At 38.9% G+C, this 16,392-nt stretch overlaps 2 protein-coding genes across 2 annotated transcripts; both read right to left on the bottom strand.

The window, feature by feature from the left end:
* Positions 1–1,416: 1,416 nt before the first annotated feature.
* On the bottom strand, positions 1,417–8,751 carry LOC132841373 (NACHT, LRR and PYD domains-containing protein 1-like). Its single transcript, XM_060863726.1, has 8 exons — positions 8,716–8,751; positions 8,198–8,265; positions 7,722–7,933; positions 6,327–6,568; positions 2,691–2,813; positions 2,452–2,596; positions 2,134–2,169; positions 1,417–1,964 (listed from the first exon to the last, which is right to left on the bottom strand). Exons 1-8 carry the CDS (start codon positions 8,749–8,751, stop codon positions 1,693–1,695), a joined length of 1,134 nt encoding a protein of 377 aa, XP_060719709.1. The 3' UTR covers positions 1,417–1,692.
* Positions 8,752–9,041: 290 nt separating this feature from the next.
* Positions 9,042–16,147, bottom strand: LOC132841372 (GTPase IMAP family member 8-like). The gene is made up of 5 exons (XM_060863725.1): positions 15,913–16,147; positions 10,967–11,020; positions 10,188–10,883; positions 9,223–9,915; positions 9,042–9,067 (listed from the first exon to the last, which is right to left on the bottom strand). The coding sequence occupies exons 2-5, from the start codon at positions 10,989–10,991 to the stop codon at positions 9,042–9,044; spliced, it is 1,440 nt and encodes a 479-aa protein (XP_060719708.1). The 5' UTR covers positions 10,992–11,020; positions 15,913–16,147.
* Between the last annotated feature and the right edge of the window lie 245 nt (positions 16,148–16,392).

Raw genomic sequence — 16,392 nt, 5'->3', positions numbered from 1 at the left:
AAGTTTTGCAACAATGAAAACAAAACAATGCAGTGCAATTATGAAGTAAAAAACTTTAAATTTTTTATGATCAGTGTGATTTATTTATTTATTTATTTTGGTTCTTTTTTATTTCCACGCCAGGTGTGTGTGTGTGTGTGTGTGGCTTAATAATTAATTTGTAATATTTATAACACTAGCTTACTACCCTTATGTTTTTATGAAATACAGCAAAAACGTGTCAGACACTCAGTGTCTGGTTACTGGTTAGAGACAGCTGAAGGTTTAAAAAAGAAAAAAAAGACAGGCAGAGACGCAATGCGAGTCGCATTCTACCAAGCAAGCACCACGTCTCAACGAACCCACGTTTACCAGAACTCTACTGGTTAGTAAGTACATATTATTAACGTTACAACCCGAAGTAAAAAGCTGAAGAAACCCTAAACATTAACGGAAAAGACCCACGAATCCGAGTGACTGAGGGAGAGACAGAGAGCTGTTCTGTGTGTGACTGTGAGTGAGCAGAGCGAGACACAGCAACACAATACATCTGTATGTGTGTAGGGGAGGGGCGCTGTGACTAGCCTATCACAGAACGCTGACACAATCAGCTACCCAATGATGATTTTCATTCAATCCGAGCACAGATAGTGACTCGTATTACTCGTATAATACTCGTACTCGGCAGAAGTGCTTTATCCGTACCGGATACTCGTTTCAGCCGAGTATCCGGCTCATCTCTAATGTGTGGTCATTGTATTGGTGTGGCCTTCTCCCTCCCCATGCGCTCTGTTTCTTCTCTCTGCTGTACTTACGGAAAACGCAAGAACGGATCACTTATATACCTGTTACATATATCCATTACAATTTCTACTGACTGTTTCTCTTATATATATATATACATATATTATAAATAGAAAGAGAGAGAGATTAAGCTGCAGCTTATATATAAACACTGGCAATTCATAGAATTTAAAAGAATTTTAGTGAAATAACATTTTTAGTTAACAATTATGTTAAAGACCACAAGGTTAAGTAAATTATTATTTCTACCTCTAATCAATTATGGGATTCATTCATGCTCCTTTGATGTAATAACACTGATATTGTCTTTGGAAAAGGGGGAACCAAATGGCTGATTACATTCATAATAATGAGATACTATGTCGTTACCTGCTTACAAGATCCTTGTACCATAAAACATTTATCCTAAAAATGATCACCTGTTAAAAGTTTTTCAGCCTTCATTTTTGATTTTGTACAATACAGGATAGCTAAAATATCCTGGTTTATTAAATAAAAAACGCAAAACAGGGACAAGGACTCGACAAAACATGACATGACATGACAAGATGAAATATTACGAGGATTCCGCTCCGCCATAGGCAACGTGTCACGGGTTAAATACACAACACAATTAACATATCAGGAACAGGTGTGCAGAAGTGGGATGAAGAGACAAGGGCGGGGCAGACACGTGACACAGAGCATAAACAGAAGCATGTCGCCAAAGTCCGGGCAAATTTTGATTTGTACAAACATGCTGATAATAAAAAAAAAAAGCAGGTACTGTATCTGTAAGGGAAATGTGTAACACAAATGGCATTGATAATGAAATGATGGAAAAGTGGCCCTCAGACAATGTCTTTACATGGGGCCCAAGAATCAGCTCTACACCCCTGTGTGCATGTGATTCACTCTGTTAAACGTCCACTAATCCATATCCGATCTCGACTCCAGCTCCATCACTAAATCGGGATGTTTCTCTCGTAGAATTTGATAGAATTCAGCTTTCGCAGCTCGTCCTGCTGAGTTGAGATATTTGTACAGTTCTCTCATTTTGTCTTGGGATGTTTTTTCTGCACTGATCTTACTGTACATCTCATAAGTAATAATATTCTTGGATATTAGACAGTCTACTATCTCCATTACTGAAGGAACTCTCTGAATGAGATCAGCTTTGTATTTATCCACAAAATCAGCACCTAAAATACACACAAACAAAATTTGAAACATTAAACTCACTTTTTGACAATCTACACATTACACATTCAGTGCATCAGGATCCATTCAGTGCTCACACTAACTGGATTATTGTTCCATAGAAATCCAACGTGAAACTTCCAGTGAGTAAAATGGTTCAGAAAGTCTTACCGGGTGAATCGTTACTGTTTGAGACTCTACATCTACCTGATGTGACAAGACAGAAAATAATTAACATACACGCAGAGCTACAGTTCCTGAAAAAGAGCAGAACTCATTCATTCATCATCATTAACCAGTCATATACAACCTTTCACTAAATGTCTGGAAAAACATCTCTATAAGTACATGAAGTCAGGATAAAATCTCCTAAAGATGCAAGAATGGATGGATGACTAAATGAATGAAAGAGAGACAGACTTAGCCCTGCTAACCCACTGATACCAGCCTCTCATAAAAGTTTTTACCTTCATTTTAACATTTGGTTACCTGGAAGTAAGACAGTTCGAGGCTTCCACACCACCTGGTCTTTTTCATCCAAAATACTTAATGTGACTTGTTTAATGTCAGTATTAAGGATCACCTCAAATGTAGGGTGGTAGTTTGGGTCATAGTCACGATCAAACTTCTCCTCCTGAGTAAACAGGTGACATAAGGAGACAATATTACAGAAGTCAACAATGAGCCAATAAACCTGTTGTACAATGACATGAGCAGTTTTACGTTACCTCTGGTTGAGAAACATAATCACAGTCATCAGTTTTACAGCAGGTCCTGTATGTTTTACGAGGGCTCAGTATACATTTGGAGCTTGTTGTAATGTATGTGAATCTCTGATGTTTTTTCTGCACCTGTTATTCCAAAAAAAGTATTTAAACAAATGTAATAAAAATATTATAAATATTTTATATTTTATTTTGTTGGCAGTAACATGTGTACGTGTCTAACAGTAAAATATCTTCAGTGCACATGAGAACAGCATCAGGAATAAAGATCACTAACATATAACTTTAAACATAACAATTATATGGGGGGCGCTGTCTAGCTTGCCATGGAGTAGGACGTGGGGTTAGGAGGCTCCGGTGGATTATTGTTAGAATTGTTATTATTTCAAGCTTTTCACTTTTGTTTTTGCTCTTAATCCCTCGTTTTGCCTTCGTTGATTGGATATTTGAATCTAGAGGTAATTATGATGTCTGGTAAAACTACTAAGACCCGTAGCGCGACTCAGTCGCAGATGCGGCCTGGTGCAACAGTTACGACCTCGCCTTCACATGATCCACCTACGTGTGAAGGGTCCATCGTGTCACAGGCAGCTTCTAAGGCTGATATTGACTCATTAAAGTCAGAGCTGCTGTCCTTTTTGAGGTCCGAAATCACCGAGGTTTTTAAGGCCGAACTACGTACATTGGAACGTACATTGGGAGATGAATTATTAACAATAAAATCGGAGCTGCAGGCGGTGAAGGTGCAGCTGTCTAGTGATAAAGCTGCGAATGAGGCTGCGGTGCGGGAATTAAAGGGCACCGTAGTTGAGATGGAGCGCTCACTTTCTGTTTGCACCGATGATATCGCTGTAATGCAACGTGACATGCAACGTCTTACTGTTGAATTCAAAAAACTGGAGACCAAATGCGAAGATCTGGAAGCTAGGTCACGGCACGATAATGTCCGGATAATCGGTGTTCCGGAGGGTCCCAATAGCTCCACTGTCGCGAGTGTTGCCGCGCTGTTGAGGGAGGCACTAAGTCTGGAAAAGGAGCCGGTTTTGGACAGGTCTAGAAACTTTGTTTATATATGTACGTGGGGGGAGGGGGGGAGAGAAGCCGTTAACCAGATATAGTTGCTCGTAATTTCTGTTGAGTTAAATCTGCTGGAGCCTTCTCTTTGCTTGTGCCGATGTGAAAGTGTTGGCAAAAGTAATTGCACCCCGGTTAGAAAATGTACTACCACATATCATATCTATGGAGCAAACTGGATTCATAAAAGGGCGGCATTCATTTTTTAACACTCGTACACTTTTCAATATAATTTACTCTAAGCAGTCATCTCCGCTTCCTGAGGTTGTCGTTTCATTGGATGCTGAGAAAGCGTTTGATAGAGTCGAGTGGGAATACCTGTTTGCGGTATTGAAGAAATTTGGGTTTGGTGATGCATTTGTCTCATGGATCCGCCTCCTTTATAAATCCCCGCAAGCCAGTGTTCGGACAAATAATATTAGCTCTGATTATTTCAGTCTCGGGCGTGGAACCCGGCAGGGGTGCCCACTGTCACCACTGCTATTCGCTCTTGCCATTGAGCCATTATCCATTAAACTTAAATCCTCATTAGCCTTTAAAGGTATAACTCGCAAGGGGGCGGAATATAAGGTATCCTTATATGCCGATGATTTGTTGCTATATGTGACGGATCCTGCAAGCTCTGTTCCTGTTATTTTATCTATCTTAAATGATTTTGGCTCTTTTTCAGGATACAAACTGAATTTTCTTAAGAGTGAGTGTTATCCGGTAAACAATACCGCTCTACAACTTCAGCACCTGAATCTGCCGTTCAAATTCAACTGTTCAGGCTTTAAATACCTTGGTATTACGGTGACCCGTTCCTTACCCAAACTTTTTCATGCCAATCTTGCTCCGCTTTTGGCAGACATGAAGTCGGATTTTCAGAGGTGGAGCAGTCTACCTCTGTCTTTAATGGGAAAAATCAATGCAGTTAAAATGATTGTTCTGCCCAAGTTTCTTTATTTTTTTCAATCGCTTCCATTATTTTTACCTAAGTACTTTTTTGATGCTTTAGATAGAATCATTAATTCTTTTCTTTGGGGTGGAAAACCTCCCAGAATCCGTAAGACTCTATTGCAGAGATGTAGGCTCAGTGGTGGGCTTGCTTTGCCCAATTTTCAAATATACTACTGGGCTGCACATATCCAAAAACTAAACTCCTGGACCAATTCAACGGAATCCACTTGGTGCAATCTGGAGCTACTGTCTTGTAGATCATCCTCTGTATCAGCTCTGCTTTGCTCACCCCTTCCGATCAAACCATCTCAATACACTGACAATCCAGTCGTACTGAACACACTTAAGATTTGGTTTCAGTTTAGGCGTCATTTTAAATTTAGGGCTCTATCAGCACTGGGCCCCCTGAATAAAAATCATTTGTTCCCACCGTCTTTTTTAGATTCAGCTTTTTCACTATGGCACGAAAAAGGCATCAAGCAACTTTATGATTTGTATGAAGATGGCATCTTTAGAAGTTTTGCCAGCCTGTCCTTGGAGTATGGGCTGCCTTCAGCTCATTTTTTTCGATATCTCCAAGTCCGCAGCTTTGTATCTAAATGCCTTCCCAATTTTCCCTCTGTACCCCCCAAGCAACCTTGGGAGAGTTTAGTCATGTTCACTCCACACCAGCGTAGCTTGATTTCCCAGATATACATTTTCATTTTATCTCTCAATAGCTGTAATATAGATAAAACCAGGACCGCTTGGGAGGAGGAGTTAGGGCTGCAGTTAGGCGACGAACGTTGGGAGAAAGCCGTAGATAAGATACGGTCTACCACTTCCTGTGCCCGCCTCAGTCTCATTCAGTTTAAGGTTTTGTATAGAATTCATTTTTCCAAATCTAAACAGGCAAAAATCTATCCTGGGGTAGAGGACAGATGTGACAGATGTCATGCTTCCCCCTGTCATCTAAGTCATATGTTTTTTCTGTGCCCAAAATTACACGCATTCTGGACAGGTTTTTTCGGCATTATGTCCTCAATATTTGACGTGCAATTGACGCCATGCCCTCTGATCGCTATATTTGGTATTACCAATGAGTCAGTATCACTGAGTTCTGTACACAAAGATGTTTTAGCCTTCTCATCTTTGTTGGCCAGACGTTGTATACTTCTGCACTGGAAGGCAATAAGATGTCCCTCCATCTCTCAGTGGTTTAAGGATCTGATGTTCTTTCTTAAGTTGGAGAAAATAAAATATACACTGAGGGGTTCTACTGATACCTTTTTTTGCAAGTGGCAACCTGTTATTTCTTACTTTAGGAGACTACAGGTGTTACCTGATTAGAGTTCTAATTCGGTCAATAATTGGACTGTATGCATAACCTTTTTTTCCGTTTCTTCAGTTGTTTTAACAGGGGGATGTGGGGTGTTTGTGTGTGCGCGCGTGAGTGTGTGTGTGTGTGTGTCTTTGTCTGGGGGTTTGTTTTTGTTTTGGGTGGCGGGGTGGGAGTGTCTGCTCTTTGTTGTTTGAATTTCTGTATACATTCTTGTATCTGTGATTGTTGATTTTTCAATAAAAAAATAAAATAAAAAAAAAACAAAAAAAAAAAACATACCAATTATATATATTAAAGCAGATCACCTTTTCGACCGGAACATTCCGCTTCAACAGATGGATGTGAAGTTTACTCAGACTTTGCTCATAGAACAACAGAACTTGGGCTCTGATGGGATACGCTCTATATAACAATTGCTTTAAAACACCAAAACATGAGAGGTGTTGAACTTCTATAATCACATGTGTGTCTGTTACTTCTACAGGCTGAATGATCTCCAAATTTCCACCAGTCACATGAGCCACAGTCAATTTAACCTCATCTGTACCTGCAACACATCAACCAGAACAAGGCACTTTGGATAAGATGAACAAACACAGGTTTTATCTCAGAGTAGCGATATATTGCAATACTCTATATCAACTATAGGACTGTGACATTACATAATTATATAGTGAGAAAACCTTGTTACTATTTTTACTGTTTATGTTTAATAGACACTTTACAAACTCATATATAGTAAGTTACTAAGTAACTATGAATTTATTTCTACAGTATAAGTCATAATTTTGAGAGTAATCTTGAAATATTCTGAAGTAACCTGGTCATAAATACTCAACCTTGTTGTTCGTGGAAGACTTTTAACTTTGGGGTACAACAATGAACTGTAATGTGCAATATCTGTTTTAGTGAGCAAACAACAGCAATTCTTTGGTTCCTTAAAGGTGCCCTGCCACACGTATTTCATTACTTTTGTGGTAATGTCTGAAGTTTACCATGGACTCTGTAACATTTTTTTGTGGAAATAATGCCTTGGTTACCTTGTTTCAAGCCATTCTAGTGTGGTATAGAAAGCCTGCAGGAAGACTCAGCTCGATTTGCACCAGTTCTCATTAATATTCAAATGAGCTATGCTGCTTGGCTCCGATTGGCTAACCGCTAGGATATGAGAGCATGACTATTCATTCACCCAGCGCTATAAGTAGCCTAGGCTAGAGGAAATTTGTTTACAATCACCTTGAATTGCTTCAGAACGGCTTCTTCACAAGCCCGTTGACGTTCAGCCGTCCTTGCTGTATAGGAAACTCACTGAGCTACACGAATCCTGGGGGCGTGGTCTCAAGTGGGAGAGCTCATGAATAGTAATGAGCTTGATCATTTCTACGTCACACTGAGCAGTTTTCTAACTGACCTGATTTCTCCGCTTATTTCTTTTAAGTGGCTAGAACTGACCGGGGAGGTAACAGTTCGTTTTCAAATTTACGACACAACACAAACACATATGGACCTAACACATATCAAAAAATACAAGTAAAAACGGTTTTGTGTGGAAGGGCACCTTTAAGTAGCTTTTCGGACCAAATAAGACTGACTGGAACCCTGTACCAAGACTTCATTTCACTACACTGTCACAGCTTTCACTTTATTTATTACCAATTTATTATAAGTAAAATATAAGCTTTAGTCAAAAATCAACTTACGGGTTTCACAGTGTGGAAGGTGCAGGCGATGGATTGAATTTAAATAGCACTCGATATTGTACAGAGGTCCTGCTGGCTCCATGTTGTGTAATCCATCCAAGACATGGCTGTCCCAGGACACTACTTTATACATCAGTCTGCCTTCCAGCTCCATCTCAAACACAAGGTCAGTGAATGTACACTTAAACTGTCCAGGTTGAAGGTGGAGAGTCCTGGAGAACAGAAAACCCAGGTGAGAAACATATCAGCTGTACTTCAGCAGTCAGGATTTAGTCTGAATTCAGAAATGAACAAGTCAACTGAATGAAATGAAATCAATGAAATGAACTTTGGTTTTATTGAAACCTACTTAACTAAAAAGTGGTAGGTAACAAAATAAATTAGTAAAGTTCTTTAAGCGCTTTGATAAAGACAAAAGAAAATCCACAGCTGGATGAATTTTACAGATTTCCACACATGTACAAAAGTTTACTTACCTGAACAAGTCATAGATATCCTCAGATATTTCAAAAAAATCATAAGTCCCTACAGAGGAGCCTGAGAGCTGTAAATAAAACAGGAGACCAGGTGTGTATTTTTATTACTTCAACACATTTAACTGATCAGTTGAACATCTGAATACACTGGATTAATTTTTCAATAGGTGAAGAGTGACAAATAAAATGGCCATTTATTTTTGAACTGATTTTAATTTTACTTCAATTTACATGTAATTTTTTGCATTAATTTCTATTTCAACAAACAAATGGTTTGGCCTGTAGTTAGTTAGATTTATAGTTATTAGTCAGCAGTAATCACTGTGTTCAATAAAACTGGAAGAATAAATAAAACACATTCTTACATTCATGCATGTTGGAGAGAAAAGGGTGTAAAGATATAATGTGAAGTTAGTCTGTTACAAAGCACCATGAACTCGAACACACACACACACACACACACACACACACACAATCACAATTATGGGCAATGAAGCAGAGATAATCCACCTACTGACCTGTTTTGGTGAGATTGGATGATAGAGACTGGACATAGAGGCCTTCGAAAAACTGTCTAAAAATATTCATACAAAACAAATTATTTTCAGAGAGAATTCTGTCTTCCTTGTCAAAGAGTACAGGAGCTGTACTGGAACTCCAGAAGTGTTCCAGCTTTAAATTAATTTAACATTAATATGTAAATATCTTCATTTATTTTCTATTTCTAACAAAGCACAATCACAGTGTTTGTTGACTCTCAAATTTGTTGTTTGTTATTTCTTAAATACCTTATTTATAATTGTACAAACTATTTAAAACCATATTTTATAACCTACAAATTTCACTACATTATGTTCTCAAGCTCTCCTTCTGAGGAATGTTAAAATTGAAATTGAAAAGAAAACACACTAAAATCTTTTCAGACTTAACCCACGTTTAATGTGATATAGTGAAAAACAAAAGTAAAGTAGAAAACAAATAAAAATGCTTTAATAAAGAAAAAAAAAATACTCTAAGCAACTCACCAAGCCTGGAACTTGGTGAAGGTATAAAAAGTTTTCCACCTTCACTCTGTGCTTTCTTTGCTCTTCTCCCCGTATTTTGTTGAAGGTATTGTGATATCACTGTGTTTTCAGAAGTTTTCAGAAGACAGCCTTTTCCTGCCACCATCTCCTCAATCTTCTCCATCAGCTCTGAGACCTGAGAGACATCGTCTCTCTTTTTATTATTAAAAACATGATATTTGTTCCCACATTTCTCTACCAGCCACTGCAGAGTCTGTCCTTCACTCTCAATGTGTCTCTCTATGGTTGTGTCTCCCAGAGAGTCTCCAAAGGTGAACAGAACTATGGTGTGATTCCAGACTGTCCAGCCGAGAAGACCTACGTATTCGACTAACGCATTTCTCTCTTTTTCTCTAAATGCAAAGTCCAAACGTATAACCAGCAGTACAGCGTGTGGACCTGGAGGACACAAGGACACACTGGTCTGAATCTCCTGTTTGAGGAACTGCTCCACAGCTTTATCTCTCTGCCATCCTGGAGCTTCAACCACAGTGATCTTTCTCTCAGTTGCATTTCCCTGTCTCTTCACACACTGTGAAGTTTGGTTGAACTCAAATTTTTCCTCGCCCAGGATGGTGTTTCCTGATGAACTTTTCCCAGCATTGCTGTAGCCCAGCAGCACAATCCTCACTTCCGGCAGATGGTGTATTACCGCTGGATAAAAACACAGACTTTAAGTTACCCTGCTGTTCCTTCTAATAATTAGTAACTGTACATATAATTAATAAAGCTTCATTGTACACCTTTAATACAGAAAAACACAAACAGGTAAGATTTTAAAACATATACAGAAGTGATTCAATGTCTATTATATCATATCAACATACCAATTACAATGTTTTATTAATTAATGAGTGGAGATCATACTGATTCATAAATATTTGATCTCACTGAAAAAATATGATTGCATTCATGCACAGACTTACACATGTGTTTTCTAATGTCTTCCCTTTTCTTTGACACCTTCATCAACCTCTCTGTTGACCTCTTTTCCTCTGCTTTTTTCTGCTCCACATTTTGCAATATCTCTCTGTCTATTTCCAAATGGCAGCCACTGTTCCCTGCCACCATCTTCTCAATCTTCTCCAGCAGCTCTGAGACCTGAGAGACATCGTCTCTCTTTTTATTATTAAAAACATGATATCTGTTCCCACATTTCTCTACCAGACACTGCAGAGTCTGTCCTTCACTCTCAATGTGTCTCTCTATGGTTGTGTCTCCCAGAGAGTCTCCAAAGGTGAACAGAACTATGGTGTGTCTCCAGACTGTCGGGCCGAGAAGACCTACGTATCTGACTAACGCTCTTCTCTCTCTTTCTGTAAATTCAAAGTCCAAACGTATAACCAGCAGTACAGCGTGTGGACCTGGAGGACACATGGTCACACTGGTCTGAATCTCCTGTTTGAGGAGCTGCTCCACAGCGTTATCTCTCTGCCATCCTGGAGCTTCAACCACAGTGATCTGTCTCTCAGTTACATGTCCTTGTCTCTTCACACACTGTGAAGTTTGGTTGAACTCAAATTTTTCCTCGCCCAGGATGGTGTTTCCTGATGAACTTTTCCCTGCATCTCTACAGCCCAGCAGCACAATCCTCACTTCTGAGAGACGATGCAGGTCACCCGCTGACAACAAAAACCAAAAACAAACATCTAATTAAAACATTTGATATGACAAATGACAAATAAAACACAATCTAAAAACTCACCAGAACTGGTGCTACTGCAGGCCATCGCTGACTACGTCTCTGTATCTTAAACCGCTGCAATACATCAAACAAACAAAAGTAAGTTTGTTTTTATCTTTCAACCACTGCTCATATTGGAATCCCCAAAAATTATTATATCAGGGTTCCCACACGTCCTGGAAAACCTGGAAATCCTGGAAAATTAATGACCAATATTCCAGTCCTGGAAAACACATGGAAAATGATAGAAAACATAAATTGTCCTGGAAAAAAATCTTGTTGTCCTAGAAAATTATTATTTTTAAATGTTCTTGCTCATTTAAAGAACAGTTTACAACTGGTCAAAACAATTAACGTTAGTAACAGAATACAGAAAACAGAGTTTTGACGGGTTTTTTGTTATGCTGTTTAAACTCGCTGTGACGGATGACGCTGTCTTGTGTAAACTTAAAAACACGTTTGCAAATGTGATATTGATTTTTGCAACAGTTGACTAAACAAGAAGATAAGTGACTTCCTTTCTATCCTTCACTAACCATAGTAGTTCCAAACAAAGCCGGCGCAGAACGTTTTTAGCAACATACAATATAGTGGCGTTTCTTTGAATATGCGTTTAGGATGAAAAGAAAAAGAAAGTCGAAACTGCCATTGAGAGGAAAAGAAAAGACGTTTTTTAGACTTCTGGAGAGAAGAACATATTGCTTTAGGCCGTGAATCTGTGATCCTTGTCTTTTTTCTAAATTTGAAATATCCTGGAAAAGTCCTGGAAACTGATCTCTGAAAAAGAGTGGGAACCATGTTATATGCATGTTATATTATATTTTATTATTTTATTAGATTATTTTTTCATATAATAGAGTACAGAGTCATGTTGTAATAGAGTAGAGTCATGTTGTACAGAGGACGATACATGGATATACCAGAACAGTTTGAATACAATATTAGACGTGTCATGTCGAGTCACAGCATTATGATTATAAAGCAGACAGAGAAATGAAGGAAAACAGAACGAATCACTCAAACTGGTAGTTTAAACTAGATGTAAAAGAGAGAAAAAGGACATAAAACATTACATTTATAACAAAATGTAATGAACTTATTCAATTCAAGACATTAAACTCTCAGTTCAGACAGAGAACACATCTGTACAGCTGTAAAACACTTCCGGTTTGGGAACGCTGTGCGCATCTAGCTGCCGCTCCATGCTGGGTTATTGTTTTGATTTGTTTTGTTTTGTTTGTTTGCCTGCTGCGTTAATTCACGTCTCGGAATTGTTTGGATTACTTCCCGATCTGAGGAATTTCCATATGTTTGGATGGTATCTTTTGCCTTTCGCCGTGTTAGAGAGTTGGAGAGCGGCAGGAAAAGTTTGGTTTCGCGAGCCCTCTGCCCTCTCGATCCTCCATCGATCTGACTAACTATGAGGTGAGTTAACACTCTACTTGTGGATTGTCTGTTAGCATACTGTTTGGTCAGGTAGCTGCCCTTTCCTGTGCTTTTGTTGATGTTGGGTTGGGTTCGGTTCTGGCTAACGCGGTAATGCTGTCGGCTGACTTTTCCATGGCTCTTTTCAACATGTTAAAGCTTCTGGCATTTACTATTCTATCTCTGGCTATTTTTGGTTTCAACAACAATCATATGGAAATGGTATACAAGCCCTGCGAGCTAATGGCTCTAAATGGGCACTGGCGCCTCGACCCCGCGACGTATGACCATTGCCGCTCATCTGGTATCCTTCGTCGCCCAAGATATTTACATCGCTCTTCCAGAAGGAGATATGTCCTTCATCAGTCATCATCGTCTGTGATCCCCTCTATCTGGTCTAGTAGCAGGGCTATGAAACAGTCGGCATGCTCTCATAATCGACATCGCTCCCTTGTCAACATTAATATGACTGACTCTGTGATTAAGCATACCCCTGCTGTCAATGGAACAAATAAACACTGTGCCCTTCTAAATTGTCGATCTATCTCAGACAAAGGCACCTATATGAATGAGCTAATAGTTGACAATAAATTTGATATGTTATTTCTCACAGAGACTTGGCAGGTACCAGATGATTTTATCCACCTGAATCTGCTTACCCCTATTGGATACCGGCATATGTCAGAACCACGTACAACTGGTAAAGGGGGTGGTCTTGCTGTCATTTTTCGTGCGTCATTAACTGTCTCTAAATTGGTTTTTCACAATACCACGACATTTGAGTACATGGTGATGAAGCTTGGTACCAAACATCCCATTGTACTTATATTAATTTACAGACCACCTAAACAACAAAGTGATTTTTTTCTCAGAACTCAGTGAACTACTAACCCAAGCATGTGCTGTGTCGTCCCAAGTTATTCTTCTTGGTGATTTCAACATTCATGTTGATACTGCTTGCTCCACTGCTACTCAGCTAAATGTTGTCTTTGATTGTTTTGACCTCATCCAGCATGTTAATTTTCCAACTCATACTCATGGTCACACGCTTGATCTTGTTTGTATATCTGTTCTGAATAATATCTCTGTTGACAGTATAGCTACCCCTCTTTCTGACCATAGACTCATTTCCTTTGATTTTACATTTATCTGTCCAGTCAACCACATCAAAAATCTAACCATACGTTATCGTCATTTAAATACTGTTGACACTAGCTCCTTTTGTGATTCTGTTGCCTCCTCTACTCTTTCTGATGTGCTAAATTTAACTTGCCCATCAATGATTTATGACAAGTATTGCTGTTCTGTTGAAAAATTGTTGGATGAGTTTGCCCCAACTAAGATTAGGTCTGTCCCTTTGTCCCATTCCTCCCCGTGGTTCAATGCAGAGCTTCGAGGTTTGAAGGTCAAATGTAGACAACATGAACGTCTCTTCAGGAAAACTGGTTCAACTGGACATTTTCTTATATTTGCCGAATGTCTTCAGCAATATAAATTGGCCTTAAATACAGCCCGCTCTTCCCATATCTCCAACATCATTAACAAAGCAAGCAATAGGCCCAAAATGTTATTTAGCACAATTAATAAACTGACTCAAGCACCAAAGCACAGCCTTAGTGACTCTGAATCCATGGTTATGTGCTGCTTTTTCCTGAACCATTTCCAGGGTAAGCTAGATACTCTGTATGCGACATTTGGTGAGGAACCAACTACTGATGAGCATATGAAATCTCAATCTAATAATTCTATGACAACCCTAGCCTTAACCAATTCCTCATTAATCACTGAGTTAATACAAAAATCTAACTCCTCATCATGTACTCTTGATCCTGCACCTACTTTCCTGCTAAAAGACTGTACATCGGCGATTTCTGCCCCCATCTCCCACCTTATTAATATGTCATTTATCTCCTCTACTGTACCTGTGTCACTTAAGACTGCTGCTGTTACTCCCATACTCAAAAAGACTAATCTAGACCCGGCAGACTTATCCAACTACCGCCCTATTTCCAACCTGCCATTTGTATCAAAGATTATGGAAAAGGCTGTGGCCTCTCAGCTGCAGTCATTCCTAGCTGGTAACAACCTCTTTGATATTTTTGAATCTGGCTTCCGCCAACAGCATAGCACGGAGACCGCGCTAGTAAAGGTTGTTAATGATCTTTTACTCACTGGAGACTCAGGTAGTCTCTCTATATTTCTGTTATCAGATCTCAGAATTCCAAATCTCCTACTGTCTTACTTAAACATGGTGTCCCACAGGGCTCTGTTCTTGGTCCACTTCTATTCATTCTGTACATTCAGCCGCTTGGCAACATCATTCGTCGACATGGTTTTAGCTATCATTGTTATGCTGATGATATTCAGTTATACACTACCTGTCAACCAGATTCTGTTAATGTAAAATCCTCACTTTCCTCTTGTGTTAGCGAGTTAAAACTATGGCTACACTCAAATTTTCTTAGCCTGAATCTGGGTAAAACCGACATTCTGATAACTGGTCCTCCATCTCTAATAAAAAAACAACTCTGTGGACTTTAGTCTTGATCTGGATGCTACTACGATTTTCCCCTCAGCTACCGTTAGAAATTTAGGTATCATATTCGACCCCTCACTATCCTTTGATGCCCATATTCGCAGCCTTTCTAAAACGTCTTTTTTTCATTTACAACGCATTGTCAAACTGCGACCTTTTATCTGCAGAAATGATGACGAATGAACATTAGTACATGCTCTGATTACGTCTCGTCTCGATTACTGCAATTCACTCTTCTCTGGACTATCAGCTCACTCTATTTCACGTTTACAGTACATACAAAACTTGGCTGCCAGAATGTTAACCTCCAATAAAAAAATCTGCCCACATCACCCCTATATTATTTGATCTTCACTGGCTGCCAGTCTTATCACGCATAAAATATAAAATCATACTGCTCACTTATAAGGCACTAAATGCTCTCCCCCCCCCATCTTTCCGATCTTCTCTCATCCTATGAACTTCTTTGTATTCCTAGGTACCGTTTATCCTCTGCAGGTGGCAGATCCTTTTCTGTCATTGCTCCAACACTATGGAACTCCCTACCCATTGCACTCAGAACCATCACCACTCTGTCTGAATTTAAATCAAGGCTTAAGACCCACCTTTTCAACCTTCACTACCAGTAAATGGATATATATTAGGAGTCCTTAATTTTTCTGAAATGTGGTGTATGTATTGTGTACTATGTAGAGTCCTATCTCTTGTACTGTATGTTTTTGTGTTTAGTCCTGTCTTCTGTTATTATCTCATGCAGCTGCATGTGATCTTTCGTCCTGGGCAAATGCCCGATGTATATGTATGTTACCTTGTAAAGCGTCCTTGAGCTTGGGAAAGGCGCTATATAAATTAAACATATTATTATTATTATTATTATTATTATTATTATTATTATTATTATTATTATTATTATTATTAAATCAGATCATGTAACATAAAGTTTTGATGCTTGAACACGATTTATATTTGTTATTAAATAAACAGATTATGGGCAGTTGATTCCTACCTGACTTTGTATCTGCTGAGAAAGTGACAGATTCTTCCAGTTTACTTTCTTCTTTAGACTTTATGCTGCAGACTGTGGAGGTGAACCAAAGATTTATGTGTTGCTCAGTCAGGAAAATAAAGAATAAGAAGAAAATATCCGAGTCTGTGTGAATCAGAACCAGCAGGTTGGGTCTGTATAGTTCTGCTAAATAAAAAGTTGCGGGAAAAAACGTCTTCCGGGTAAGTTAGAAAAACGGTTTTATCCGTTTGCGCATGTGCGCAAATCAGGACGTATATTTAAATGTAAACGTGACACTTCCGCGAACAAACATTTTCTTGTTTTGTGTCAGTATCTTGTTGATTATGCTGATAAAAGTCTACCCTCTCATTCTACTGTAAAGGTTTATGGTGCAGTTTTGAATCCATCAGTGACTGAAAGCACAGACATTTGTTAGATGAAGGTGTGGATGCTGTGAACATACAGAACCTTTCTTAAAGA

This window comes from Tachysurus vachellii, chromosome 26 (assembly GCF_030014155.1).
Source record: "Tachysurus vachellii isolate PV-2020 chromosome 26, HZAU_Pvac_v1, whole genome shotgun sequence".
In the NCBI taxonomy this organism is placed as follows: domain Eukaryota; kingdom Metazoa; phylum Chordata; class Actinopteri; order Siluriformes; family Bagridae; genus Tachysurus; species Tachysurus vachellii.
Note: the sequence above shows the minus strand (reverse complement) of the source record. Positions and strands in the feature narration are given on the sequence as shown.

Bases quoted from the DNA above. Each gene is read 5' to 3' on its own strand.
- LOC132841373 (XM_060863726.1), bottom strand. From the start codon at position 8,751: ATGTCCAGTCTCTATCATCCAATCTCACCAAAACAG. The intron at 6,569-7,721 runs GTAAGTTGATTT...GATGTGTTGCAG, and splicing joins CCTTCCACACTGTGAAACCC to GTACAGATGAGGTTAAATTG. The intron at 2,814-6,326 runs GTGATCTGCTTT...TTGGAATAACAG, and splicing joins GGAATGTTCCGGTCGAAAAG to GTGCAGAAAAAACATCAGAG.
- LOC132841372 (XM_060863725.1), bottom strand. From the start codon at position 10,991: ATGGCCTGCAGTAGCACCAGTTCTG. The intron at 9,916-10,187 runs GTAAGTCTGTGC...GTTTTTATCCAG, and splicing joins AGACATTAGAAAACACATGT to CGGTAATACACCATCTGCCG. The intron at 9,068-9,222 runs GTGAGTTGCTTA...AACATTCCTCAG, and splicing joins TTCACCAAGTTCCAGGCTTG to AAGGAGAGCTTGAGAACATA.